Source organism: Myxine glutinosa, chromosome 3, assembly GCF_964187855.1.
Source record: "Myxine glutinosa chromosome 3, kmMyxGlut1.1, whole genome shotgun sequence".
Classification (NCBI taxonomy): domain Eukaryota; kingdom Metazoa; phylum Chordata; class Myxini; order Myxiniformes; family Myxinidae; genus Myxine; species Myxine glutinosa.
In genome coordinates, this window is record NC_136263.1 from 25,314,395 (window position 1) to 25,339,905 (window position 25,511).

General features: G+C 45.0%; 1 protein-coding gene across 1 annotated transcript in view; it reads right to left on the bottom strand.

Annotated features, from left to right (window-relative positions):
* Positions 1–25,511, bottom strand: part of PLA2G4F (phospholipase A2 group IVF) — a 158,564-nt gene that overhangs the window by 48,330 nt on the left and 84,723 nt on the right. Inside the window, exons 17-20 of the mRNA XM_078773553.1 lie at positions 25,039–25,240; positions 22,125–22,177; positions 21,914–22,011; positions 15,244–15,430 (exon numbers count right to left, since the gene is read on the bottom strand). Coding sequence (XP_078629679.1) covers positions 15,244–15,430; positions 21,914–22,011; positions 22,125–22,177; positions 25,039–25,240 — 540 coding nt within the window. The remainder of the gene's footprint in view (positions 1–15,243; positions 15,431–21,913; positions 22,012–22,124; positions 22,178–25,038; positions 25,241–25,511) is intronic.

The window sequence follows — 25,511 nt, forward strand, 5'->3', positions numbered from 1 at the left end:
GCCGTTTTTTTCGATTTCTATCCTAATTCAGAGGGTACGGGGAAAGTAATGTTACTTTGCGGGGGTTCGGTGACCCGGATACGCGTCACACCCTCAGGTCATATGGTTTATTTACAAACACCATGCTTTGATGACGCATGACGGGTACTATCCGTCGTAGACGGGTACTATTGCTAGTTAAAATGATGATATGAGAGTATTAACAGAAATTATCTATTTGTGTCTTTTCAGATAAATCAACATGGAGCTACCTGTGGACTTTAATCGCTGCATTATCTGCCAACAAGAAACAGATGAACAGTTAAAATGTCCACTTCTCAGTCCAGGACCAAACGCTGATAATAAGACATCTGCCTACCAGTCATTCTTGAGTAATGTCGAACATTTCCGCGAGATTGATCAGCTCCCAACTGAACTGAAGTTTGGGAGTGATCAAAGTGTTGACGAACTTGTGAACAATTCTGCATTGTGGCATAAATCGTGTATTTTAAAATTCAACAATGAGAAACTGGCAAGAGCAAGAAAGCGAAAGAAATCCAATCCCGATGGTAGACAACAAATTAAGCGCCGGACAATAACCATGATTAGACAATGTTTGTTTTGCGAGAAAGGCGCAGATGAAGGTGACCTCCATCTGGTTTCAACATATGATATGGATGCCAGTCTAAGAGCTATGATCAACGAACTGCAAGATACCCAACTACTTGCGAGGATTGTTGGTGGAGATCTCATAGCTATGGATGCGAAGTATCATCTAAAATGTTTGACTAACCTTAGAAATCGGTATCGCAGTCACATGAGACAGTTACACCATGCAACAGTAAACATTGATGACGTAATGAATGAGTCTAGAGCATTTGTTGAACTCACCAGTTACATTGAAATGTCTGTTGTTAATGCCGGGACTTTCATCTTCAAATTATCCGAGTTACACTCACTGTACGTGAATCGGCTTGAGGCGTTGGGCATCAAAATGACTATCAACAAAACCAGATTGAAGGAACAGTTACTTGAACGATTTTCTGATGCACAAGTGCAACATGATGGGCGGGGCATCGTTCTAATATTCAAAGAGGGAATGAAAGACATGATAAAAGATGCTATGAAAAAGCGTGACTTTTCAGAAGATGCCCTGATTCTGGCACGCGCGGCAAACATCGTTAGAAAAGATATCTTCCATCATGAAGGATTCAAATTCACTGGCCAGTTTCCACCAGGATGTCAGGAGAACTCATTACCCTCTAGTCTGAAATTTCTCGTCTCCATGATTCTCGATAGTCCTAATCTGAAAGACCAAGAGAGTAATGAGTCACAAGTGTGCCTAACTATTGGGCAAAACATCGTCTACAACGTCAAGAAAAGGAAACCTAATTCGCCTGTGAAAGTCCGGCACACTCTTGACCGAGAACCTCCGCTAACAATTTATATTGGCCTCAATATACATGCGCTGACTAGGAGCAAGAAAATCATCCAACAGTTACATACAATGGGTATCAGTGTTTCCTACGACAGGGTGATGCAGCTTGAAGACTGGCTCGCCACAGCTGTATGCGAGAGGTTTGAAGATGATGGTGCAGTAGCTCCGACTATTCTTCGGAAAGGTCTCTTCACTGTCGGAGCTCTTGACAATCTCGACCATAATCCGAGCTCAACCACGTCAAAGACATCTTTCCATGGCACGGGAATAAGTCTTTTCCAATTCCCAAGTGAGAGGGAACCTGGTGTGACTAGACAGCCTGTTGCTATACCACCATCTGGGTCACAGACTCATTCGCTTCCAGACAGTTATGCCTCTGTTCCTGCTGTTTCGCTGAAGACCACCGATGTTGCTGTTCCACAGAATAATGTTCAACCCATCAAATCTGTTTTACCAGATGCAAGACGTGACGAATATGGCTGGATAGAACATGGTCTTCAACTTGTCAATGATACGGAACTGAGCAAGGATAATTCGCTTACATGGTCTGCCTATCATGCCTCTAAGCAAGAGGTGACAGTAGAGCCGTCAGCTGTATGTGCACTACTTCCTCTGTTTTATGAAAAGTCAGCCACACCTGCAATGATTAAACATGGCATGGATGTCCAAAGGCAAGCAACAGAGTACCTTAACCCAGGACAAATCCCAGTCACAACATTTGATCAGCCGTTGTTTACGCTCGCCAAGTACGTACAATGGAAATGGCCAGATACGTATGGAGAGAAAGTGCATGTGGTTATGATGGGAGGATTGCACATTGAGATGGCTTTATGGAACACTGTTGGAGATTTGTTACAGGGCTCCGGGTGGACAGCAGCCCTTACTGAAGCTGAGGTAGCCTCATCTGGAATTGCTGATTCATTCCTGAAAACAGCTCACCTGACCAGAACTAGACACGCTCACCAAGTTACACTTTTGACCCTTAAGAAGCTTATCGTCGAGGTATTCAACCAGGATCCCAGCGGTGCGAATGATAACGACAGTTTTAATAACTGGCATGAGAGAATGTGTAAAAACTGTCCCACGTTCAGGTTCTGGGATTTGATTACGCAATATGAGATCCTCATTCTCATATTTGCAAGAGCCCACCGGGAGAGGAACTTCACACTGTACATTAGCGTTCTGGAGGAGCTCGTACCTTTGTTTTTCGCATTAGATCATGTGAACTATGCTAGGTGGCTGTCCGTCCATATCAGAGACATGAAATCTCTGCCGAAACCAATTAGAGATGAATTTGAGACTCGCCATCACTGGGTAATCTTGAAGTCAACCCACAGATATTCTGCTATACCCGTTGATCAAGCGCACGAGCAGGAAAACAAAGTTGTGAAGGGTTCCGGTGGTGCAGTAGGACTAACTGAAAATCCAGCCGCCTTCAAACGTTGGATGACCTCTGGACCAGAACTCGCCAGACTCATGAAGCAGTTCGAGAATGAATATATTCTTGATGATGACCCGGAAAACCCTACGAATTTCGAGCACCATGAACAGGGACTCGCCGCACAGAAAGCGTTCCAGCAACAGGTTGATAGCCTATCTAAAGTCATACAAAAGATGGGCAATCCTTTCCTGGATGATTTTCCCGAGTTAGTAACTCTTGACAGTCGTAACTGCATGAGTGAGACCGTAATGAATACAATCCCTACACTGGAAGACATTGGTACAAAAAAGTATCAGGACTATGTGACAACAGTCCTTGTGGATCGCACTCGCTCCATACACAATCCGATGTCAAGGAATTCGCTGCCCTTATTCTCGACAAAAGTCAAAGCTAAATCCAAGGACGGCAAGAAAGTAAAAGTGCTTGAGAACAATATGGCACTCTTCAGACAGTTATACATCTCCTTGCAAAATAGGGATGGTGATATCAATGACTTCTTCGCACATGAGGTTCAGTCATATCCTCCTTCCCTGTCTGACTTTGGCAAGCTGAACCTGCCAGGTACAAAATCTCAATTGTTGCAATGCATCGAGGAGCCGAACCAGACAGAGCCACCTGCATCATTTGACTGCAAAGTCCTGGACGGTGCTGTGATTGTGCACTGCTTGCCTGTAACACGTCAGAACATTCCACGAATATGCAGACAATGTGTTCATTCCCTACCTGGAACGACAGCTAAAGACCACCAAACGACTGGACCTTGTGTGGGATACATACATACCGAACAGTTTGAAGGAGTCAAACAGGGAAAAACGAGGGAAAGGAACGCGCAGAAAGGTATCTGGTGACACCAAGCTGCCAACAAACTGGATTGATTTCCTCCATGATCCTATCAACAAGAAAGAACTGTTTGAATTTCTTTCCTCAAAGGTGGCAGAGTTCAACTGTCCCGCAGGCAGTTCGGTATACATCACAGCTGGAGAGAATGTTATATGCATTGGAACTGAGATCGAAATGTCCATGTGCAATCAGGAGGAGGCTGACACGAGGATCGTGGTTCACGTGAAGCATGCATTGGAGAATGGTTCAAAAATTGTCCAAGTGCGCACCATGGACACAGACATTGTTGTTGTTCTTACTGGCATGTTTCATGATCTTTCACATATTAACTCAGATGTAGACCTATGGGTAGCCTACGGTGTGGGAAAGAACTACACACATTACAGTATCAATGCCATCTGTGCACGCCTCGGTGAACCTAAATCAAGGTCCCTACCCATGTTCCACGCCTTCTCAGGATGTGATACCACGTCAGCATTTCGAGGGAAGGGAAAGAAATCATTCTGGCAAGCATGGCATGTATATGATGCAATCACAAATGTTTTCGTACACCTGGCCACACATCCATTTGAGCATGTTGATTTGGAATCTGAAACATTTAAGAAGATCGAGCGACTAGTTATCATAGTGTATGACAAAACAAGCAATTTGACCAATGTAAACAGTGCACATATGGAGCTCTTCTCCCAGAAGAGTCAAGCTGTAGACAAAATTCCAGCTACTCAGAATGCACTTCTGCAGCACACAAAGAGGGCAGTGTACCAGGCTGGCATCTGGGTTACCAGCATATTAGCACAACAAAAACTTCCAAGTCCAACTGGATATGCTTGGAAAAAAGTCGCCGAATCTTGGGAACCTGTCTGGACAACAATTCCCGAAGCTTCTCGTGCTTGCAGAGAATTTATCAAATGCGGCTGCAAAAGAGATTGTACAGTGTGCAAATGTAGCAAGGCTAATCTCCCTTGTACATCTCTTTGCCGGTGTAAATGTTCTACCAGATCATAAGGTCAGTCACAGCAAAAATACTGGTCTGATGCCACATTTGAACGAATATCATATCATTATTTTAAAAAAAAATTGGCGGCCATGTTGGATTTTGGACGCCATCTTGAAAATAAGTGACATATGCAATGTACCTTTCCCTGAATCAGTTTCACTGACCTCAAAAACCCCTGATTTGATACCTCATTTGTCTATCTGTGACTTCTACAGCCAGAGATATATGATATTTCAGTTTTGCTGGCGGCATTTTGAATTTTGGCCGCCATCTTGGAAAATCTGAAACGGTCAGGATGGCTCCTAGGCTAAAATCAATTGATAGGTCCAAACGAAGCTCCATACCAAATGTGGGACTTTTGTCCGGCAGGTAACATTAAAGTTGCTAAGCCACCGCACTATATGCCTTGCTTTCCTTGCAGAGGTGTGTGTATGTATGCAGTAGATTGGTGAAGAACTAAGATATCTACAATGGATCTACCAACTTGTGACCAGGATCCTACACCGCAGAAAAATGCAAAAATGAGCTGCATCATTCATTGCACTAACGATGATTCGGAGCTAGCAACGCTGCAAGGCCTTGAATCCTGGAAAACCCTGCTTAGAGCGGCAGAAATAAGAAAACACACTCCACTCTTGGAGATAGCCAGGGGCCTAGAAGAAAGTGAAGTGCCACAGATTCAGTATCATCACAAATGTCGCAGTGTATTCACTATGAAAAAGCTTCTTGAAGCCATCACAAACCGTGGTATCCAGAACCAAGGTGCTGATGTTAAGGCTGAAGATACTGGTACAAGAAAATCATCGAGAGATGCACCAAGTACTTCAAGAGTATATGAAAGGCTATGTATCTTCTGTAACAGCTCAAGCAAATACCTGCCAGGAACACGTACACGAGAACGCCTCACACAGTGTTTGGAGTTAAGAGCTGATGCCAAAGTTCGTGAAGCAGCTACTAGGAAATTTGATGAAAAGGTTCTTGCAGCAGTAAGTCGAGACCTTGTTGCAGCAGAGGGACAATACCACAACTCTTGCTATAGATTGAACACAAAAGAAGAGACTACAGCCACATTTAGTATGAGTGAAGACCTTGAAGAACAAGAGTATGAGAAAGCGGTGGAACAACCATATGAGCAGCTCATCATGTACATCAGGAATGACCTTTGGCCACATCCTGACGTTTTTCCATTGACGGACTGTTTGTAGAAGATCAATGGAATGAGCCTGGTCCAAAAGATGAAGGGGAAAGACAAAACGGTCTCCCAACTGGCAGAATCAGTATTGGCTCAAGTTATCATGAAGGGGTCAGAGCAAGCGCATTGATGTTATCTTTGATGTATATCGAGAGATGTCCATCAAAGATATGGAGAGAGCAAAGAGAGGCGCAGATTCAGGTATTGAGCTAAGGAGCATTGCGCCTGCCCACAATATACACCAATGGAGGAAGCTTTTGTGTAGCTCTAAAAACAAAACACACCTCATCAGGTTATTTGTGGAAGAATGGAAAGGTCAACTTGAGAAGATCAAGGACAAAGATCTGTATGTTACCTGTGAGGATGCCTGTTTCAAGCTCACAAGGGAACGATGGGAGGAGGTTCCGGAGCTATCAAGTACCCAGGAAGAAGCAGACACCCGTCTTCTACTCCATGCTCTACATGCAGCTGAATCAGGCTACAAGGGTATAGTAGTCACAGCAGAGGACACAGATGTAATGATTATAAGCATTGGAGTCAGCAAGAGAATTCCATGTCCCATGTTCCAGAAATGTGGCACTAAGAACCGCACAAGGTTCACTGACATCAGCAAGCTAAGTCATGCACTAGGAGATAATGTCTATGATGCTCTGATTGGAATGCACTCATTTACGGGCTGTGGTACAGTCAGTGCTTTCACTAGGCGTGGAAAGTTAGCCATGTTCAAACAACTGAAGACTAACAAGACCTGTCAAGACACATTCAGAGTTGGGAAGGTCCTGGGAGGTCTCTGATGAACTATTTGGAAAGCTTCAGGAAGTAACATGTCGGATGTATTTGCCTTCCACAAACAACTCAAGTCGACAAGCTTCGCTTCCAGCTTTTTTGTGCAAGGCGTGGAGAAGTCGACTCCAGTCAGCTTCCCCCTTGTGAAGATTGTCTCCATGCATGCCTTACGAGCAAACTATCATGCTGCAATCTGGCAGAGGTGTTTGGAGTGCAATCCTAGTGTACCCTATCCAATGGCTCATGGATGGAAGATTCATGATGGGGGATCTGGCCATTGAGTGGATGCGAGGTACACCTGCACCAGAGGCTGTGTTGGACCTGCTATCCTGCTCATGTGTACGATCATGCAAATTACCAATCTGCACATGCCTTGGAAATGGTCTGAAATGCACAGACATGTGTAAGCTGCAAACCTGCAGCATCCAAGCAAATGAACTAGAACAAATAGAGTTGAATGATAGTGATGTGGACGATTGTGACACAGACTAAGTTTGTCCCAATGACATGAAAGAAACTGTTTGTAGTCTAAACGCACTTCAAATAACAAGATTATAATGTATGAGCATTACCGAGATGGTGTTCACAACAAGTACAATGGCTTATTAGACAATTAGAATATTTTTGTACATTTTTTTTTTTTTTTTTTTTTTTTTTTTTGTATACAAGATCGAGGCTCGTGAAAGAGCGAACATTAATCACACAAAGACAAACCGACACAAAAAACATATAACATCGGGAGCGGTAGACAAGATGGGGAGAGAGGGGGAAGGACACAAACACAACATTTGAGAGCAGGGACAGAGAGACATGGAGACATCGAGAGATCTGAGAGAGGGCGAGGGCTTTGGGGGGGGGGGGGCATGGGAAGGGGGCGGTGGGAGAGGTATAAAACATATGGACACTGCCAGGACTTCCAGGAAAGAAGTTGGAATTTCAAACAAGGTGGATCTGGGGTGAATTAGCGGGGGTAGAAAAGATCAATGTTTTGGATGGGGGAAGATAAGAGATGGTGGTGAACAGCTGTTTTAAAGACCTGGAGGGAGGAGTGGGATTGAAGGGAGTGAGGGAGTTTGTTCCAGAGGCGGGAGAAAAGAGGAATGAAAGAGTGAAGGTGAGCAGAGAGCCGAGATTTCGGCAGTTTAACCATCAGAGGGTTGCTGGCAGATCTTGTGCGACCTGTAGGAATATTTGGGGGACAGAGCACAGAGAGAGCTGGGGGTGCAAGGCCGGAGAGGAGTCGGTAGAAGACAGAAAGACCACCTACCTGCCTGCGGTGAGTGAGTGAAAGGCCCTCAGAGATAGCTTCATTGCGGGAGATTCCAATAATTCTGAAAGCTTTGGTTTCAACAGTGTGAAGCCGAGCTAGGTGTGAGGCAGGAGCACCGGCCCATAGGGGAGAACAGTATTCCATTGAGCTGTGGATGAAAGCCTTGTATGTGGTGAGGAGCTCAGGTGTGCCGAGGAAGGACTTCGCACGACGGAGGATGCCCAGTCGGCGACTGGCTTTGGAGGCCAGCTTGGAAATGTGGTTTTCCCAAGAAAGATCATGGCAGATAGTGAGACCCAAAATCTTGAGCGACAGAACTTCTTGGAGAGGATTGTTGAGAAAGTAGATGGGAGGGTTGTCCAGTCGATCTTTTCGGAGAGACATAGTAAGAGTGTGAGATTTTTCAGGATTGAAAGACATGTTCCACTTGTTTGACCAGTCTGTGATTTTGTCCAGGTCTTCAGAGAGTGAGGAGGCAGCAGACTGCCGATCTGAGGGAAGAGGAATGGAGCGGCAGAGATTGGAGTCATCAGCAAAGAGATAGAGAGGATTTTCAAGAGAGTCAGAGAGATCATTGATGAAGACCAGAAAAAGCACGGGGCCCAGAACACTGCCTTGGGGAACTCCAGCCTGAACAGGAAGAGGAGATGAGAGAAACCCATTCAGGGCCACACGTTGACGACGACTAGAGAGGAAGTCCGCCAGCCATGCATGGAGATTTCCATGGATACCAAAGGAGGAGAGTTTGGTGAGCAGAGCGGGGTGCCAGACCGTGTCGAAGGCACGTGATATGTCGAGGGAGACAGCTCTAATTTCCTGTTTGGCATTGAGGACCTCCATCCATTGTTGAGACAGCAGAAGCAGCATGTCCAGAGTAGAGTGACCTGGTCTGAAACCAAATTGATGATCAGAGATCAAGCCATTGGAGAAGAGGAAAGATTTCATATCCGAAGCAATTATGGATTCCATGACTTTGCTGATAATTGGGAGAAGGCTGATTGGTCTGTAGTTGCTAGGATCTGTTTTTGCACCTTTTTTGTGCAAAGCGGTGATGTTGGCTGATTTCCAAGCAGATGGCAGTTGACCTTGAGCAAAAGAGAGGGTGAAGAGAACAGAGAGAGGGTGAGATAGAGCAGCAGAGCAGGATTTTAGGACCCGTGGGCTGATGCCGTCGGGTCCAGTTGCAGAATCAGAGTCGAGGGTTGACAGAAACTTTTCCACCTTGTCAGGAGGAAAGGACACGGAGTCCAGGAGCAGCAGGGTACGACTGGGTATGGTGGGTACAGAGAGGGATGGGTTTGGGACACAAGATTTAGAGGCAAACACAGAGTTGAGGCATTCAGCTTTTTCACGTGCGGAGTCAGCTGTGTAGCCGTTTGAGGTAAGGGAGGGGATGGAGGGGGAACAAACACCAGAAACGGATTTGACCAGACGCCACCAGGATTTGGAAGAGGGAGACAGATAAGAGAGTTCGGTCTTGAGAACGGAGAGATATTGTTTCCTGGCTCTCCTGAGGGTGGACACACACTTGTTTCGGGCTTTGTGAAAGGAAATGAGATTTCCTTCCGTTGGATTTGCTTTCCAGGAGACGAAGGCAAGTTGTTTCTGGGCAACAGCCTCACCACAAGATTCCGTGTACCATGGACGGGAGGAAGGGTATGACAACTGAAGACGAGATGGGATAAATCTGTGCATGAGAGAGAGCAATTTACTTTGGAAGAATTCCCAGGATGAGTTGATGTCAGAGGTGGTAGAGATGGGAGACCAGTCCAGATGATTGATGGCTGCTTGAAGACCGTGCCAGTTGGCCTGAGTGAAATGCCAGACTCGTCGACGCTGAGCAGGCTCCCTGAGGATGGTCAGAGAGATGTCCACTTTAACAAGGACATGATCAGATGATCCGATCGGAGCAGAAGAAGAGCAGCAGACATTTTCAGGGAAGTTAGTCATAACCAAGTCCAGAAGAGAAGATGTTCCGTTGACTGAGATCCGGGTCGGGAAATTGACAGATTGTGTCAGTCCCAGTGAGTCGCAGAAGTCCTTTGCTGAGGAGCCATGGCTGGTGAGAGAGGTACCCACACCCAGCCAACTGGCATGATGACAGTTGAAATCACCACATATGAGGAAGAGAGAGTTGGGATGAGTAGATAGAAGTTGGTCCATATCATCAGACAGCGAGATGTAGATGGAGTCATCACTGTTTGGTGGACGGTACAACACACATATGAACAAGAGGTGGGAGCGAAGGGGAAGCCGTAGCCAGAGGTATTCCTGGGGGTGAGGTGGAGAGAGTGCAGTGCAGGGCGAGTGAGGAAGAGAGTTTTTGATAAAGATAGCAACCCCGCCTCCAGGACGAGGCTCAGGTCTATCATACCGGAGGAGGGAGTAGCCCGGGAGAGATACTATGGAATCAGAGACATCATAAAGGAGGAAAGTTTCTGTTTAGCAGATCACATCTGGTTTGACAGAAGCAACCTGTATGGAGAGATCAGTTAAGTTTGAACGAAGGCCCCGGATGTTTGAGGTCCATACCGTTAATGAAGAGGAAGGGGGAGCATCAGATACAGAACAGGGGGGAGGAGGGGTAGGGTAAGATGTGGAAGAGGTGGAAGAGGTAGGGAGAGCTGTTGAAGGTGTGTCAGAGATTTCAGAATAGCTCGGAGAAAGGGAAGGATGGGGCGGACAAAAGGTTTGATGGTGATTGGGTGAGCCACAATGAGGTGTTATTTGAGGAGGGGGAAGAGCGAGGCAGAAGGTTGGGGGAGATGGCGGTGAGAGTTTGAAGGGGGAAGAAGCGGGGAGGACGCTTTGAGGAGGGGGAGTGAGAGGGGGGAAATTGAGAAGCAATGAGGGTGGGGAGATTTGAAGGGGAGGGGTGAGGGGGGAGTTTGGGAGGGAAGGGACAAGGGGAGGGATTTGAAAGGGATGGGATATGGGGGAGATTTGGAGGGGAGGGGTGAGGCAGGAGTCTAGGAGGGGAGGGGCGAGGGGGCGCCTTGGCGGGGAGGGGTGAGGGGGTAGTTTAGGAGGGAGGGGGCAAGGGGGGAGATTTGAAAGGGATGGGTGATGGGGAAGATTTGGAGGGGAGGGGTGATGGGGAAGATTTGGAGGGGAGGGGTTATGGGGAAGATTTGGAGGGGAGGGGTGAGATTGGATTTTTGAAAGTGTACGATTTATGGGAAACGAACATTTATTGCAAAATGAGTTTCTTGTGACCTTCGAGTTAAAAATACGTTTAAGGACGCTGGATGGAGGATGGAGTGCAGGAGAGTTTAGGGAATGTAGAAAAAAGGCACTATAGGAGATGGATATTTTTTTTGGGATGAATTGATTTGGTGAGCAAGTCGAAAGCAGCCTTTTAAAGAAGAAGAAGAAAAAGGTGTTATAAAATATGACGGAATACATAACTTGAGGGGAAAGTGTAAACATTGAAGGTTAATGAGTGAAAACTATCTGGGGAAATGGGGGAGAAACACGTGGTCGAAGAACGAACGAACGAATAAGAATGAATAAACGAATGAGAACAGAGAAGGAAATGTTGTTGTTGTTTTTTTTGTTTGTTTGTTTTTTGAGTTGAGATTTACACAAGGAAGTAGGCTATGGGTGAAAAGACTGGGAATACAGAGAACGAAAGTTATTGGATCACAAACGACGGACCGCTGAGAGAAAAACAAAGCCTCAAGGTTGTACAGTGCACACTGTACAAGGCCTCAAGACACGACACGAATTAACACGATTTTCAATACAGGTATGAAAGATTTGCACCGAAAAATCTTCGTCGGGACACAATATACGTACAACACCATAAATAAATACAGTTTTAACGAAAATACAAATGGGAACAATCACTTAACTTCGATTGCAAATCGTTCGCAACGCGGCAAAGGCCTTGCTCGCGACACGGCAAACAGACGATCAATTTATGAAAGATAAACACCGAGAAACAACCAAAGTTGCACACAATAACTTCACACACCGAAAGATAAATACAGTTTCGACAAAATACAATTGTGAACAGACTTAACTTCGAAAAACGTGGAGACCGTGTGGAGCTTCGAAAATCCCTCCCACCGTCTCCGAGATCTCGCGAGACCTCAATTCCCGCATTATTGAAACAGAGATGATAAAACTTATTTATTTCTTTTCTGATGATTGTTTTATCTGCTTATGTTCTTATAAATGCGTAACTTTATACCAATGCTTGCGGGTATGTGAATGATAAAACACATTGGAGACATATCCATTGGTTTGCCAAAAATATTGTCTAGAAGGCATAATATTTGATATATACAGTCATTTTATATGGGGGTGGGTTTGTTTACAGGCAATGACTAAATTTTTCGGAAATCGAAGAAACAATGCTTGCATAAAAAGGGTTAATATAAAGTTAATTGTTGAAGTTTGTGAATGCTAGTTTATTAAAATCATCCACAATGTCCTATATATATATTGTTGTGGTTTTGAGAAATAAAGGCAACCCCCCTTTAGTTAGTTGCACCACAACATGTAGCCTCGCTTTAGTTCAGTTATTCCTTGTTAAATGTTAAGTATAGTCTCCTTCCCAGTGTTAGTATGCGTTGAGACAGGTAAGTAAGGGTAGGTCTCATTGGGCCTGGAATGCCATGTGCTGGGCCTAGGACAAGTATAGGAGGCCCGAGGGAGGAGCCGGAGGGAGTGGCTGGCAAGCAGCAAACAGCCAATGGAGCCAAAGGGGAGTGGGCAATTATGGCAGCCAATGGGAGCCAAAGGGGAGTGGCCAATTATGGCAGCCAATGGGAGCTAAAGGGGAGTGGCCAGCAACGGCGGCCAGGGGAGGCCCTTGGAACATTCTGGTGGGACTCCGGGTGGGGGCTATAAAACCCGGCCCCGGACCCCCGAACTCTCTCTCTGCCCCCGAACTCTCAAAGCGAGAAGCTCGCTCTCTGCCCCGAAGGTCGAAGCCTCTCTGCGTTCTGCCCCTGCTCTCTGCTGCCCTGTTATAAACGCTCTCACAGGACGATCTCTCTCGTGCCCTGTGCTCTTAACGATCCCTGCCTGGGCTCCCTGCACGTGCACGTTTGCCTCGCCGACTTCGGGACACGCTGCGGAGAGTCCCGTGCATGCACGACTGGAGGCCGACGTCCTTGCCACGAACATCCTCGAGGGAACACGCCCAACGAGCCGTCCGGGGCGAGCAGCACAGGTAGGCTCTGGGAGCCGGTTAGGTTAGAGTGTGAGTGGGGCCCAATGATTCAAGGGAAGGACCCGGGTTGCCCAATGCCGAGGTGGGCATAGAGGGGGTAAGTGCCAGGTAGGGCCTTCCCCAGTTAGAGTAGTCGTCAGGAGCAGGCAAGCTCGGGAGGCGGCTTCAGTGGTGGAGGTGCGCAGGTAGGTAGACCTGCTGGTAGAGCCACACGACCCAGCCCCGAAATTGTGCGAGGGCACAGTGCGAAAATTCGTTGAGTGATACCCAAATTCGGAGGGCACCACGGTGTGGGAAATGGGAATTCGGGTTCTTAGAACCACATAGTTTAAAGAGGCCGATTGGCAGGGTATGACCCTGGGTAGTTTAAAAATGAGTAACGCTATTAGTGTAGTTAGGATGTGAGATCCCTTCGCACTATCCACAGCCATTCACCGAGGAGGACGAGCTTCAAACCAAGGCCCTCTAAGCCGTTTGGAAGTAAGACGCATCATGACGTGAGTGAGACATTGTTTTGTTCCATTCCTTCCTTCCTGGGATGGATTTGGGGACGAATTTGGAGTTAGAGGGGGATATGGGAGGCAAGACGTAGAGACGGATTGTAAATACAAGGGGGGCTCGGGTAGTGTAGCCAACGGTGGGGGGGGGTGGGGGGGTACGGACGGTTAGGGATGAGCTTGTTCCGCACGCTCTGCCGCGTCCCTCGCACCGCACCAGGCATGGTGGTGCCTGGTCAACTTGTTTTTCGTGTGCTTCTATGTGCCTTTCCTTTTGCTTGTTGTGCCTTGTCTTCCATCCCTGCCCCAGGACTGTTCGGAGGCCAACCTGTGCAGCACCTTGCTGCCAGTCCTTTTGCTGCACCTATGAACCACAAGCCTTGTGGCACCTCTGCTGTGCAGCATCTTGCTGCAATTCATCTTGCACCTTCGGACCACCTGTTGAGTGGCACTGACACCACGCAGTTGGACCACGTGACGAGTGGCCCTGCTGGCAAATAAAATCAAGAGTGTGCTATTGTGTGCCAAGTGTGAAGACGTGAAGACTTAGATGGCCCTGATGTTTCACATGGACGACTCGGACGTCTTGTGACTCGGATGATTCATAATTTGTGAAAATATGTTCAGCAGAACTGAAGTTATAAGCAAAAATGCTACCCCTCTCCCCTAAAATTCAACTTCCAGATTTATGGAGGTGGGTTTGTTTACAGAGTGATAACTATCATTAAGCTACTAGATAGGCAGGCTAGCCCCTGGTGTTGGGCTAGCGGCTAGGGTGCCGGCTTAGGATCCCAGGATCCTGGGTTCGAATCCCGGTCGATTGCTGAATTAACGCCAGGGGGGTTGACTCAGCCTGTCATCCTTCCGAGGTCGGCTAATTGAGTACCAGTTCACTGGTAATTCCCTGTTTGTCGCTAAAGGCGGCAAAAAGGGTTGGCGTCAGGAAGGGCATCCGGACGTAAAACATTGCTTCAAAAAGGGGACCAAAAAAACAACAACCACAGTTCCCGAAAAAGGCCAACCCCCGCTTGCGGGGAAAAATGGCCTCTAAAGGTGGTATATATAGGCAGGGTTATCATACCAAAATATAAACTAGAGATGTAGGAAGACAAAAATACCAAAATAGTTTGCTGACCTTAGGTGGTACCAATTTGTTAAAATATCAGTATTGGCCCCTGGACTATATATTTTAAAAAAAAAACCACCTTTAGAGGCCATTTTTCCGCAAGCAGGGGTTGGTCTACCCACTCAATGAGGCTAATGTTGGAGCATATGCAATAGGATGGAGAAGCATCTAACACTAGGTGGCAGTGGACACCAGGCAGATATAATATCCAACAGGATCTGTGAAAGGTGGTACTACTGCAGGTAATTGGAGGAATGTTAACATAATCGTCGGTGGGAAAGAAAAATTAAGTAAAAAGCTGGTTGAACTGCCACCTTTAAAGAGTGAGGTAGAAAAGAGATTGGACAGAGATAGGAAGGTAATTGAATGGGTAGAGAAAAGAGGAACCAATGAATAGTGATGCATGGACAGTTTCAACTTTAGGCAAATTTGTGAGTAAATTATTTGCATCCTATAGCCCAACAATGGACGAGCAGTATACCATTTGTGCCATACCTGGCTGAGTGAAGTTTCTGAAACTCTGGTTGACAAGTGGGAAGTGAAGAACCAGTGGAACGCTAGCATTGCCCTGATCTTCAAAGAGGTAGCACTCTCGAAGTTCACCGTGGGAGTCTGCTTCCACATCCACGGGTGGGAATGGTACATCGTGCTCCGCAAAGTATGCCGCTGCTTGCTTCAGTGCCTGCAATAGCAATCTTTTATGTTACGTAATTAATCCTATATTTCTGAATTCTACTTTTAAGATGATACAAAACAAGACCGAAAGTCTAACGGGCGTAGCCGGGCTTGTTTGATACTTCAGGTGAAGAGGATAGTAAGACCTGGGTGGAGATACCAGTTAGCAAATAATGTAAGTATTAAATTATTTTGAAGTACTCTAAGTCTCTAAGCTGTCTGTCAACATGGAAGCGAAGAGATTGCATTGAGACACTGGTTTATTCTATATGTTGGTCAGTTAGTCAACACCATCAAAGTGACCTCCGCACCATCCCGACACACACCACTGTGTGTTACGGAATGAGGTGTTTTACGGCGGCCAGAGTGCAAATCCTGCCACCAACCTCCTTGAGAGAGGACTCAGTGAGTTGGTACTCATTTGCCGACCTCGGAAGAATGACAGACTGAGTCAACGCACCTGGTATTAATTCAACAGCTGACTGGGATTCAAACTCAGCACCCTAGGATCCCAAGCCCTCCACCCTAACTGTTAAGCCAACACCTGGCTTCGGGTGGTTGGAGGATGTCATAAGAAATGCTTCAATGTTTAAAGAGCACTTAATCAAAGTTTTAATAATATATGATCTGGGGGGCATGCACTCCCCCCCCCCCCCCCCCCCACCCCTCGTCATATATCATCACCCTGCTGTCATAATTTCAGTTCCCCACAATCATCAAGTGTGATAATTTGCCCCAACCAGGTATATGACGTAATATATGAACGTTCCCTAAAGGGTGTTGAAAGAAACATAACTGACAAAGCCAAATGACATTACATTCTACCTGTCAGAAGTGTAATTGTCGGCTTTAAAACTCGCCCAATATGTAGGATAAATATGAGGGACATAATACATACATACATATGAAGAGACAAATACTGTAAACACAGAAACCAAACATCCGTAAAAATCGTTTGTTTAATCACGAATTTTAATACCAGTTCTAAAAGCCTCTTTGCGACTTTGAAGAAGAGGAAGAAGCGCTAATGTATGGGTTTATTCACACAGCAGTTTGAACGGAAACATTTATTATTCTACGACAGTAGAAACCCTTTAGAAGAACATGGAATGAGCATACAAAATTATACATACAGTAGTGATATTTTGCGAAGCAATAGAAAAAAATATAAAACTACACAAAAGAACCCACAAACAACAACAACCACAGCTACAGCTACGACAACAATCGAGTGTTATAGCCGGCGAAGCCGGTGTTGTCAATGAACGCGTACGTATTATGTTGAAAAGCCAGATTTTGCTGGATCCCTTGGCTTGAGAATTTCGAAGCTTTGACGCATCAAATCACTCAATGGAGGCCGCCATCTTGCGGATGCGGAAGTATGCATAACAAATTGAAAAAAGTTCAAGAGGAGTTTGTTTCACCCGTCTTTGTTTGATTCACAATCTCATGCACCTCTAATTTGTAATTAAATACTTTAAGACCAACCTCAGCCCGCACGGGCCTGGTTATCTTCAACGAAAATCGTCACCAAACACCGGAACCAATGAGATTCGAGCATTTGAAAAAATATTTCAAAAGAGCTTATTACGCGTTTCGGAGAGTGAAAACGGCATCAAATATTCTAAAATTGACGAAGAATTATTTTTTAGAAATCTCGCGGCCGTAGGGGATAGTTTTTCACAGCTGGAAATATCCGAAGTTGAGATGGAATTCACCTAATTAATCAAGAAGTAAATTTTATCAATTTTAATCTCATCCAGAATGCAAATGGTGTCATTTTAGGTCTGAATTTGCAAAATTTTGTGAGCTGACCAATCAGCAATCAGCTTCGGTCAGCCAATCAGAGCCTTCGACACGGTTTGATTAACGACAGTCACACATTGCCGTTGAAACGGCGCTTTCGTCTGATCTGTCGGCACTGATCTTACTGCAAGCTAACTTCTTCTGGTGGAGGAAGCCGCAGTGCCCGGAGAGAACCAGTCCTGACAGCGACTGAAGTTAGAAAACTACACACATACTGTGAAAACGTATATTAAGCCCAGTTAAAATTTCTTAAAATAGGCCCTAAGCTAGCACATCGTATAGTTACTTCCTTAAGCTTCTTGTGACATTTATTGTATGCAGGTATTGGGGAGGACTGTCTGCTCTTCTCTTTTACCAAGTCTTACCAGGTACGGTACCTACTACACCTACCTACTACCAACTACCTAACCTACTGATGCCATAGTGATGGGTAAAATAGTGACAAGAGGCTTTGGCTTCGCCGGCTCATTGCGGCTTTGCAGTCGGGTACTAGTAAAATATCCTTATTTTCACGTGTTTTACTTCATGTGTTTCACGTGTTTGTTTGCGTGTTACACCGAGTTAAAAACGTTAAGGTAGAGCATACAGATTGTGATACATGACAGGTTCAACGATATGTCCGGCCTGAACGGCATAGGAATCAAATTGGTGGCGTGTGGAGTAAGCCGTCGTACTGCCATAATGACATCACATCACCCCTGTCATGTGACCAGATATTCAGCTCTGATTGGTGTACATTTGAGGGCACATACATACATACACACATACGGACAGACAAACACTGTTCTAGAAGGCTTTGCCCTATGGGCTTTTCCGTAAAAAAACATCAAAACAAGAAAGACGTCATGCAGAGCATGATACTTCCAAAATACACCCACTCCCTTCCCCTCCTCCCCCTCCCCCCACCCCCCAAAAAAACAGCCATGGATACATGAAATTGTCCATTTCATAAAGATTTAAATTAACAATCTTAATCAAATTGGATGAATCAAGGTTCAATTGGATGAAAATTGATTATTAATTAGGTGAAAATTTATAATCCTAGAATTTAACCTTGAGTTGACCTTTGACCTCAAAATAGCTGCTTTCCCAATTCAGTGATGCACTATGCAATTTCTGTTTAATTTACAAATCAAACATGAAAACTGACGATTTTTCAGATGAAAATTGAAGATTTTAGAAATTTGACCTTGAGTTGACCTTTGACCTTTTGACCTCAGTAATACAGGGTGTCTCAAAATAGATGGAACCCATTAACATGATAATAATCTATTACTCAGACAAGAAACTCCAAAAAAGATTACATTTCCTGGAAGCCGATATGATAACAATAAAAAAACTGAAGATTTGAGGTCTCTAGCTCAAAGGATACATTTATTAGAGCACATGTTCCAAATGACCGCCTTTGCACCTTAGACACACTTGAAGCCGACGAGCGAATTTGTCAATCACCCTGACACACTCTTCCTTCCTGATGGCACGAATCTTCTGGGTGATGGCCACTTTTAGTTCAGAAATGGATTGAGGACGATTCTCATACACGTGGTCCTTCAAGAACCCCCAGAGATTTAAAAAAAAAAAAATCTGGGGGGTTCAGATCGGGTGAATGCGGAGACCACTCGGGTTCGCGGCGCCTGCTGATCAGCCGATCAGGGAATCGGTGGTCCAGCCACTCCATCGTGATGTTGGCTGTATGTGGAGTTGCCCCATCTTGTTGGAACCATTGCACATCTCGATTCACGCCAAGACGTCTCCCAAGTCCCATCCAGAACTTGTTGAGCACCACAATGTAACGCTCCTTTGTGACAGTGACTGCCTCCTCGTCTGCGTCTTCAAACCAAAACGGTCCGATTATGCCATGTTTTGAGATGGCCACCCAGGCCGTGCATTTCACAGAGTGCAAGGGCCTCTGAAGCACCTCGTCTGGGGCTTGTGTGCCCCAGAACACATTGTTCTTGCTATTGACATGCCCACAGAGCAAGAAGTGTGCTTCGTCGCTGAACCAAACATCATTAAGAAAGTCAGGATCCTCTTCGATCTTGTTCTCGAACCACCGGCACATCACAACACGTTTTGCCATGACAGCTGGTGTGAGTTTATGCTTGATCTGGATCTTGTATGGGTACAGCTGAAGATCCTTGATCAAGATTCTTTGCACTGACGCACGTGAAAGACCCAGCTCTTGGCTACATCTTCGGATGGACTTTTTCGGGTTCCTTCCGACAGAATGTCTCACCACATTCACATTGTCAGGATATCTTGCAGTCAGCTTCCTGCCAGAACTGGGTGTTTCTGCCTTCTTGTTGAGGTTGTTTACTGATCCAGTGGCTTGAAATTTGTGTGCCCAACGATAAATTTGGTTTTTCTGGGGATAGTTGTTGAAGTTGAACTTCCTGCGAAATTTTACTTGCACTGTTTTGAATGATTTCGTCTCCAAATAAGTAGTGACGCAAAATATTTTTTCCTCCTTTGTCCAAGGCATTTTGATTGATAAGATTATTAGTTGTTATGGTCTCCTCTCTTCAAATCTGAAAAAAAAGAACAAGAACATTAGCAGTGACAGAGCAGAGCAGAGCAGAACAGAGCAGAACAAGAAAAAAAAGAGCAGAATTATTAGTAGTGACATGGGTTCCATGTATTTTGAGACACCCTGTAGTTGGTTTCCCAATTTTTAGTGACAATATGCAAATGCTGTTCAACTTTCAAGTCAATCAGATGAAAATGACAATTTTAGAAATCGACTTCAACATAACCTTTGACCTCAAAATCAATAGGCTTCTTCCTTATGACCAACTCTACCATTTGGTGAACTTTTTGAACTTTGCTCTTTCATATAGGATCAGAAAACACCTTGTCTGGCCCATGTAAGCATGTCAATTTGATCAGTAACCATGGCAACCATTTTTTCTGTTTAAAACAAAATTTTATTTTATTAGGTACGGTGTAAACTTTTGAGCCCACAAAATAGTTTATTAGGATTATCTTTCCAATGCAGTATTTATTTGGTTTATAGACTAGATAAGGAATCTAAGGTTTAAATTGGTGATAATAATGGATATTTGCTTGTTTTAAACACTAAATAAAACACAAAATGGTCAAAATTTACATATGAAGTTCCTTGTTTGTATCATATCTCCATATAATATTCTCCATAGGTGATCACGTCTCTCTGTCTGTGATCTGTCTGTCCAGGGGTGTGGCTACACCTGGTCTGGGAGGGGCTTCAAAAACAAATCACCACCATTTTGTTTCCTCGCATAGCTTTGAGGCCTCTTTTGTTAGGCCCGTGGTGTCTTGCTCTCTCTCTCACACTTTTATTTCAACTCTAATTCGATATCTCATTTCATTTTTCACAGTGGCAAACATGGTTTTAGACTCGGTTGCAAAAAACGGGAAGGAGATTTGTTGAAAGTTATCGCACAGGCAGGAAATAGCTGATATCAGCACGGTAAATCATTTAACACGACATCGGCACGGTATATGTGCATTTTAAGACTGAATCAACACGTCTTCGATCATAAATTACTTTTTGAAGAAACAAAAGTACCTTTTGATTACAACTCAAGCAAAGGAAACCAGGTAATGCCTGTTTCTTTTGGAGCGATTATACACTGCCCAAAGAAGATGCGTTTCATAGCTATAGGAAATAAAATCGTGAAATCTTTAATTGTGTGACCCACTGTGTGTGTGACCCACTCCCCCGTGTGTGTGACCCACTCCCCTGTGTGTGTGTGGCCCACTCCCCCGTGTGTGTGTGGCCCACTCCCCCGTGTGTGTGTGGCCCACTCCCCCGTGTGTGTGTGGCCCACTCCCCCGTGTGCGTGTGACCCACTCCCCCGTGTGCGTGTGACCCACTCCCCCATGTGCGTGTGACCCACTCCCCCGTGTGCGTGTGAGTCTGTGTGTGTGTGTGTGTGTGTGTGTGTGTGTGTGTGTGTGCGTGTCACCCACTCCCCGGTGCAGTGTGCGTGATGTGGGCGGGGAGAGAGAGGATTTGAGCTCTTGAAGTCACATTTTACATGAGATGTAATAACACATTTCAAACTGTATTTTCCATGTGCACGCACATGCAATCACATGTTATCAGAAGTAAATACATTGTGCAGATTACATCATTTGTGGATCTGATAAATTGCCAGTAACCATTTTGTAAAACTGAATGTGCAGCATCTAAATGAAGATGTCCAAATGTCACACACGTCCATGCCTATGGAATTCCCATGGATGACCCCACTAGTCACTAATAATGCAACTGAGCATTCTCGACAATATAATTTTCCATCGTCTCCATTGTTGGTACATGGTACAACCACTTTTGCAGGGAAAAAAATCAGTGCATTCTCTGAGAAGCACTTCCAATTCCCCCAAACAGGACATCGAATCAATTCCCAACAAGTTTTTGCTGCCTTTGGACAAATCCACAGCGGTCTTCCAACCGGATCATGGGCACATAACCCCAATCAGCTGGACTAGGAAGGTTGGGACTGACCACAAGTGATCGCGACCAGATGATGTGGCCTGCTTGATGGAGTGCATATTGACATGCTGAAGTAGAGCATCACTAGTTGGTGGTATGGTGCTCATACTTCGACCCCGAGTGAACAAATCACACTGTGCATCATCACACGAGCTGTACGCAAGTATTTTGATTCATTGCAATCACAAATCTCTGAACGTTTTGTACAGATTCTTCTGGCACATCATCTGGCTGGTGTGATAACGTGATGAATGCATCTGTGACCGCTGGATATGTCTGCCACATTTCCCTCGCTGTCTTCTTCCCTTTACCAAGAAAACAGGATGTTATGTCATATCCACTGATTGCATGCAACAACAGTGATGCCCTGCATTTAAAAGCATCAAGGTTTCTTGCAATGTGATGCGCAGGGATGTACTTGAACTGCTTTCCAGAGCCATATGCAACATACAGTTATTTGAGGTTGTCAATCTGAAAATAGAGGGCAGAGAATTATAATGAAGAGAAATCTTCAATGTACCTATGTGCCATTGGGAATAATTGTACTCTGAAGTACACAGTTTTTTCCTATAAGGCCTAGACTAAGAGAGACGGCCCTGATCTGATGTCTGACGATGAAGGCCTCCATCCATTGTTTGGAGAGCAGAAGCAGCATGTCCAAAGTGGAGTGACCACATCTGAACCCAAATTGATGATCTGAGATGAAGCTGTTGGAGAAAGGCAATTATTTTATGTCAACTGCGATGATGGATTCCATGACCTTGCTGATGATTGGAAGTACGCTAATTGGTCTGCAGTTGAGGGGATTGGTTTTTGTACCTTTTTATGTAATGCTGTGATGACTGATTTTCAAGCAGATGGAAGATGACCTGGTGAAAATGGCAGGGTGAAAATGGCAGACAGAGGAAGTGCAAGAGCAGCAGAGCAGGTTTTTAGGACACTTGAGCTGATGCCGTCCGGTCCAATTGCAGAGTCAGAGTTGATGGTTGCCAGAAACCTTTCACCTTCCCAGGTGCAAAATACACAAAATCCAGGAGCAGTTGGGTATGACTGGGTAGGGTGGGTACAGAGAGAGAAAGAGGTGTTAGTGACAAGATTTTGAAGGAAATATAGAAATGAGGCCTTCCGCCCTCTCATGAGTGGAGTCGGCTGGAGTTCCATTTGAAGAGGGTGGGGATGTAAGGGGAGCACACACCAGAGACCAACTTGACAAGACACAACCAGGTTTTTAAAGAGAAAGACAACTTTGAAACTTCATTCATGAGATTGGTTAGATGTTTTCTGGCTCTCCTGATAGTAGACACACTTGTTGAGGGCTTTGTGGAATTATCTGAGGTTGCATTCAGTTGGATTTGCCTTCCAGGAGGCGAATGCATGTTGTTTGAAAGCAACTACCTCACCACAGGATTCAGAGTACCAAGAGCGGAAGGATGGGTAAGACAGTGAGTGAGTTTACGGCAGATGGTTAAAACTTTACGGCAGACTGCGTTTTACAGGAGATTTTCTCAATCTGCACATGTGTAAATGGTGTTCAACAGGTTGTGGTGTATTGTGGTTGTATTAGTTTTTAAATCTGATAAAAATCAGATATTATTTTTATGGTGCAGGTACAATACCCAAGAGACAACGTCACTTCCTTCCATTTGAATCACTGGAATTGCTTGAGCCATTATTGTGCTAGGCTGCATGACAATTCTCAACAATTCGGTGGTTGAACAATTCAGCGATTTTGCGATCTGTTGATTTAGTACTATTATGTTTATGGTGTAGGCTAAGAGAATACAATAGGAAAGGTAGGATTGTATAGAAATAGTATGGACCGTGTGACGCGTAGGAGCATTTCGATGTACATAAGCAGGGAAAATATAGCTTACGGTTGTGTTTCAATGTTCGTCATTCGAGGGATGATGATGTTAATTAGTACAAAGGTTTAAGGTTGACTTCCCCTGTTCTTGTGATACCCTCTATGGCCATCCCTAACATTTTTGCCAGTACCACCGGTCAAGCAAAACGGCAGCTGGCCAAGCTAAAAACGCTCCATGGACACGAGATACAGTGAAGACTCGCCTAGGAGAGGTGGAGCGACCGTGGTACGGTGGGCGAGGGAACAGGACCGGTCGGCCACGACCCCCAAGTGACGCATCCCTTCTAGCATGAGGCGAGCTCAAAAGAGAAGCTTCGCGATTGGTTGGGTGAAGGAGAGATGCCGATTTGTTCTTCAGATGGCAGAACGTGGTTTGTTCTTGCGCGAGCAAGAAGCTGAGCCATTTTTGTGTCTTGGAGGAGAGCGGTTTTTTTGCGGCAATAGTGAGGGGTTTTTGACTGCTGGGCTCACCAAGGAGCTTAAGGTCGCGCTGTCCTTCCCAAAATGGAGGAAGAAATAAAGAGGGCCATCTGCATGCTCACCATTCACTTCATTCGCGGGCGACCGCGACGCCTTCAACGCACGGCTTTGCCACCATATTGTTGACTGCCGCCTGGTGGCTCCGGTGCATTGCCAACTGCCGATGCCAAAGGATCCATTTTGGGCCAGAGCTAAGTGCCGGACAGAAACGTTTATTTTCTTATCTCTCCCTGTGTGTGTATTTGTGTCCGTCTATGATGATCCTCAACTTAGCATTTTACCTCAGCCTTATTTTCATTATTTTCATTCCGTGCCTCATTTTATTATAAATCATTATTGTTGCATTTTTCGTTGCCATGTTCTTGGTTTGGGTTTCGGAATAAACCCGTGTGTTTTGTGAAGTCAAACGCTTCGTGTCTCTTCCCATCTCGTGCGTGCAATAACCGCCATTATTGGGAGGTCACTTCGGGAGTTAAAGCTGGTTCGGCTCATCCGTCCAAGGCTGGTGTTAACTAGCTGCAGACGCGACAGTACTTTAGTGATGTATCCTGGTGTTTTTTTCATTCTTGTCTGATAACTGAAAGTTCCTCATCTGTTACAAGGATGTCCCAGACATCAAGATGCAATACTTTTCTCATTTTGTTTCCATTTCCTTCTGTTGTACCTCTTTGTCGAATGTAATTTGTGTAGCAGATTTACTTCAACAAATTGTACAGACTGGCCTCAACCAAAACAACAACTTAATGCAACAATAAGTTTATAAGGGGAAAAATATATGAAGTTGAATTGTATCAAAAAATGAAATTCAATATTTTTTTGTATTAATTTTTTTTTTAAGATTCGTCAATCTCAGTCAAAACTGTAAGATGCTAGCAAATACCAACTTCATCATCAATCAATTAATGCTCCCGTTAGTCTAGAGCAAAAACTCATATCGCTCTTTCATGATGTCCAACAATGTCCCTTTCATCCAATCTTCACCAATTACAAGTCCTCATTCGTTTGTGACAAATGGCAGCTTGCCTCAAATGGCTTGTCCCAACTATAGTCGAAGGAGAGGATGAGATTAGCACGGCGCTCAGGACGTTGGGCCAGTGGGAACGCCAGGTTGATGCTCAGACCAGCATCCACTAGGTGTAGTTTCTTCATGAAAGGGCTCAGCTGGTTGGCATGATGGTCACGGTTGTTATCTGCAGACATGAGAGTTAAAAAGTAAACTAGAACGGCACTCAGTGGAGAGCATACCTCTGCCAGGTGAACAGTTTACGTTTTGTATCCCAGAGTAGACCAGAAAATCACAATACAGAATCACATTTAATCAAAATCATCCGTCCATAACATTTTGAGAAATCTTGCTACGTATCGTTTTAACCCTATCTCCCAATGGTGAAGAATCACTTAAAAAATTCTACTAGCCGGATCCGGATGCGGATCTTCACCAAAATTGAACCGATTCTTCAT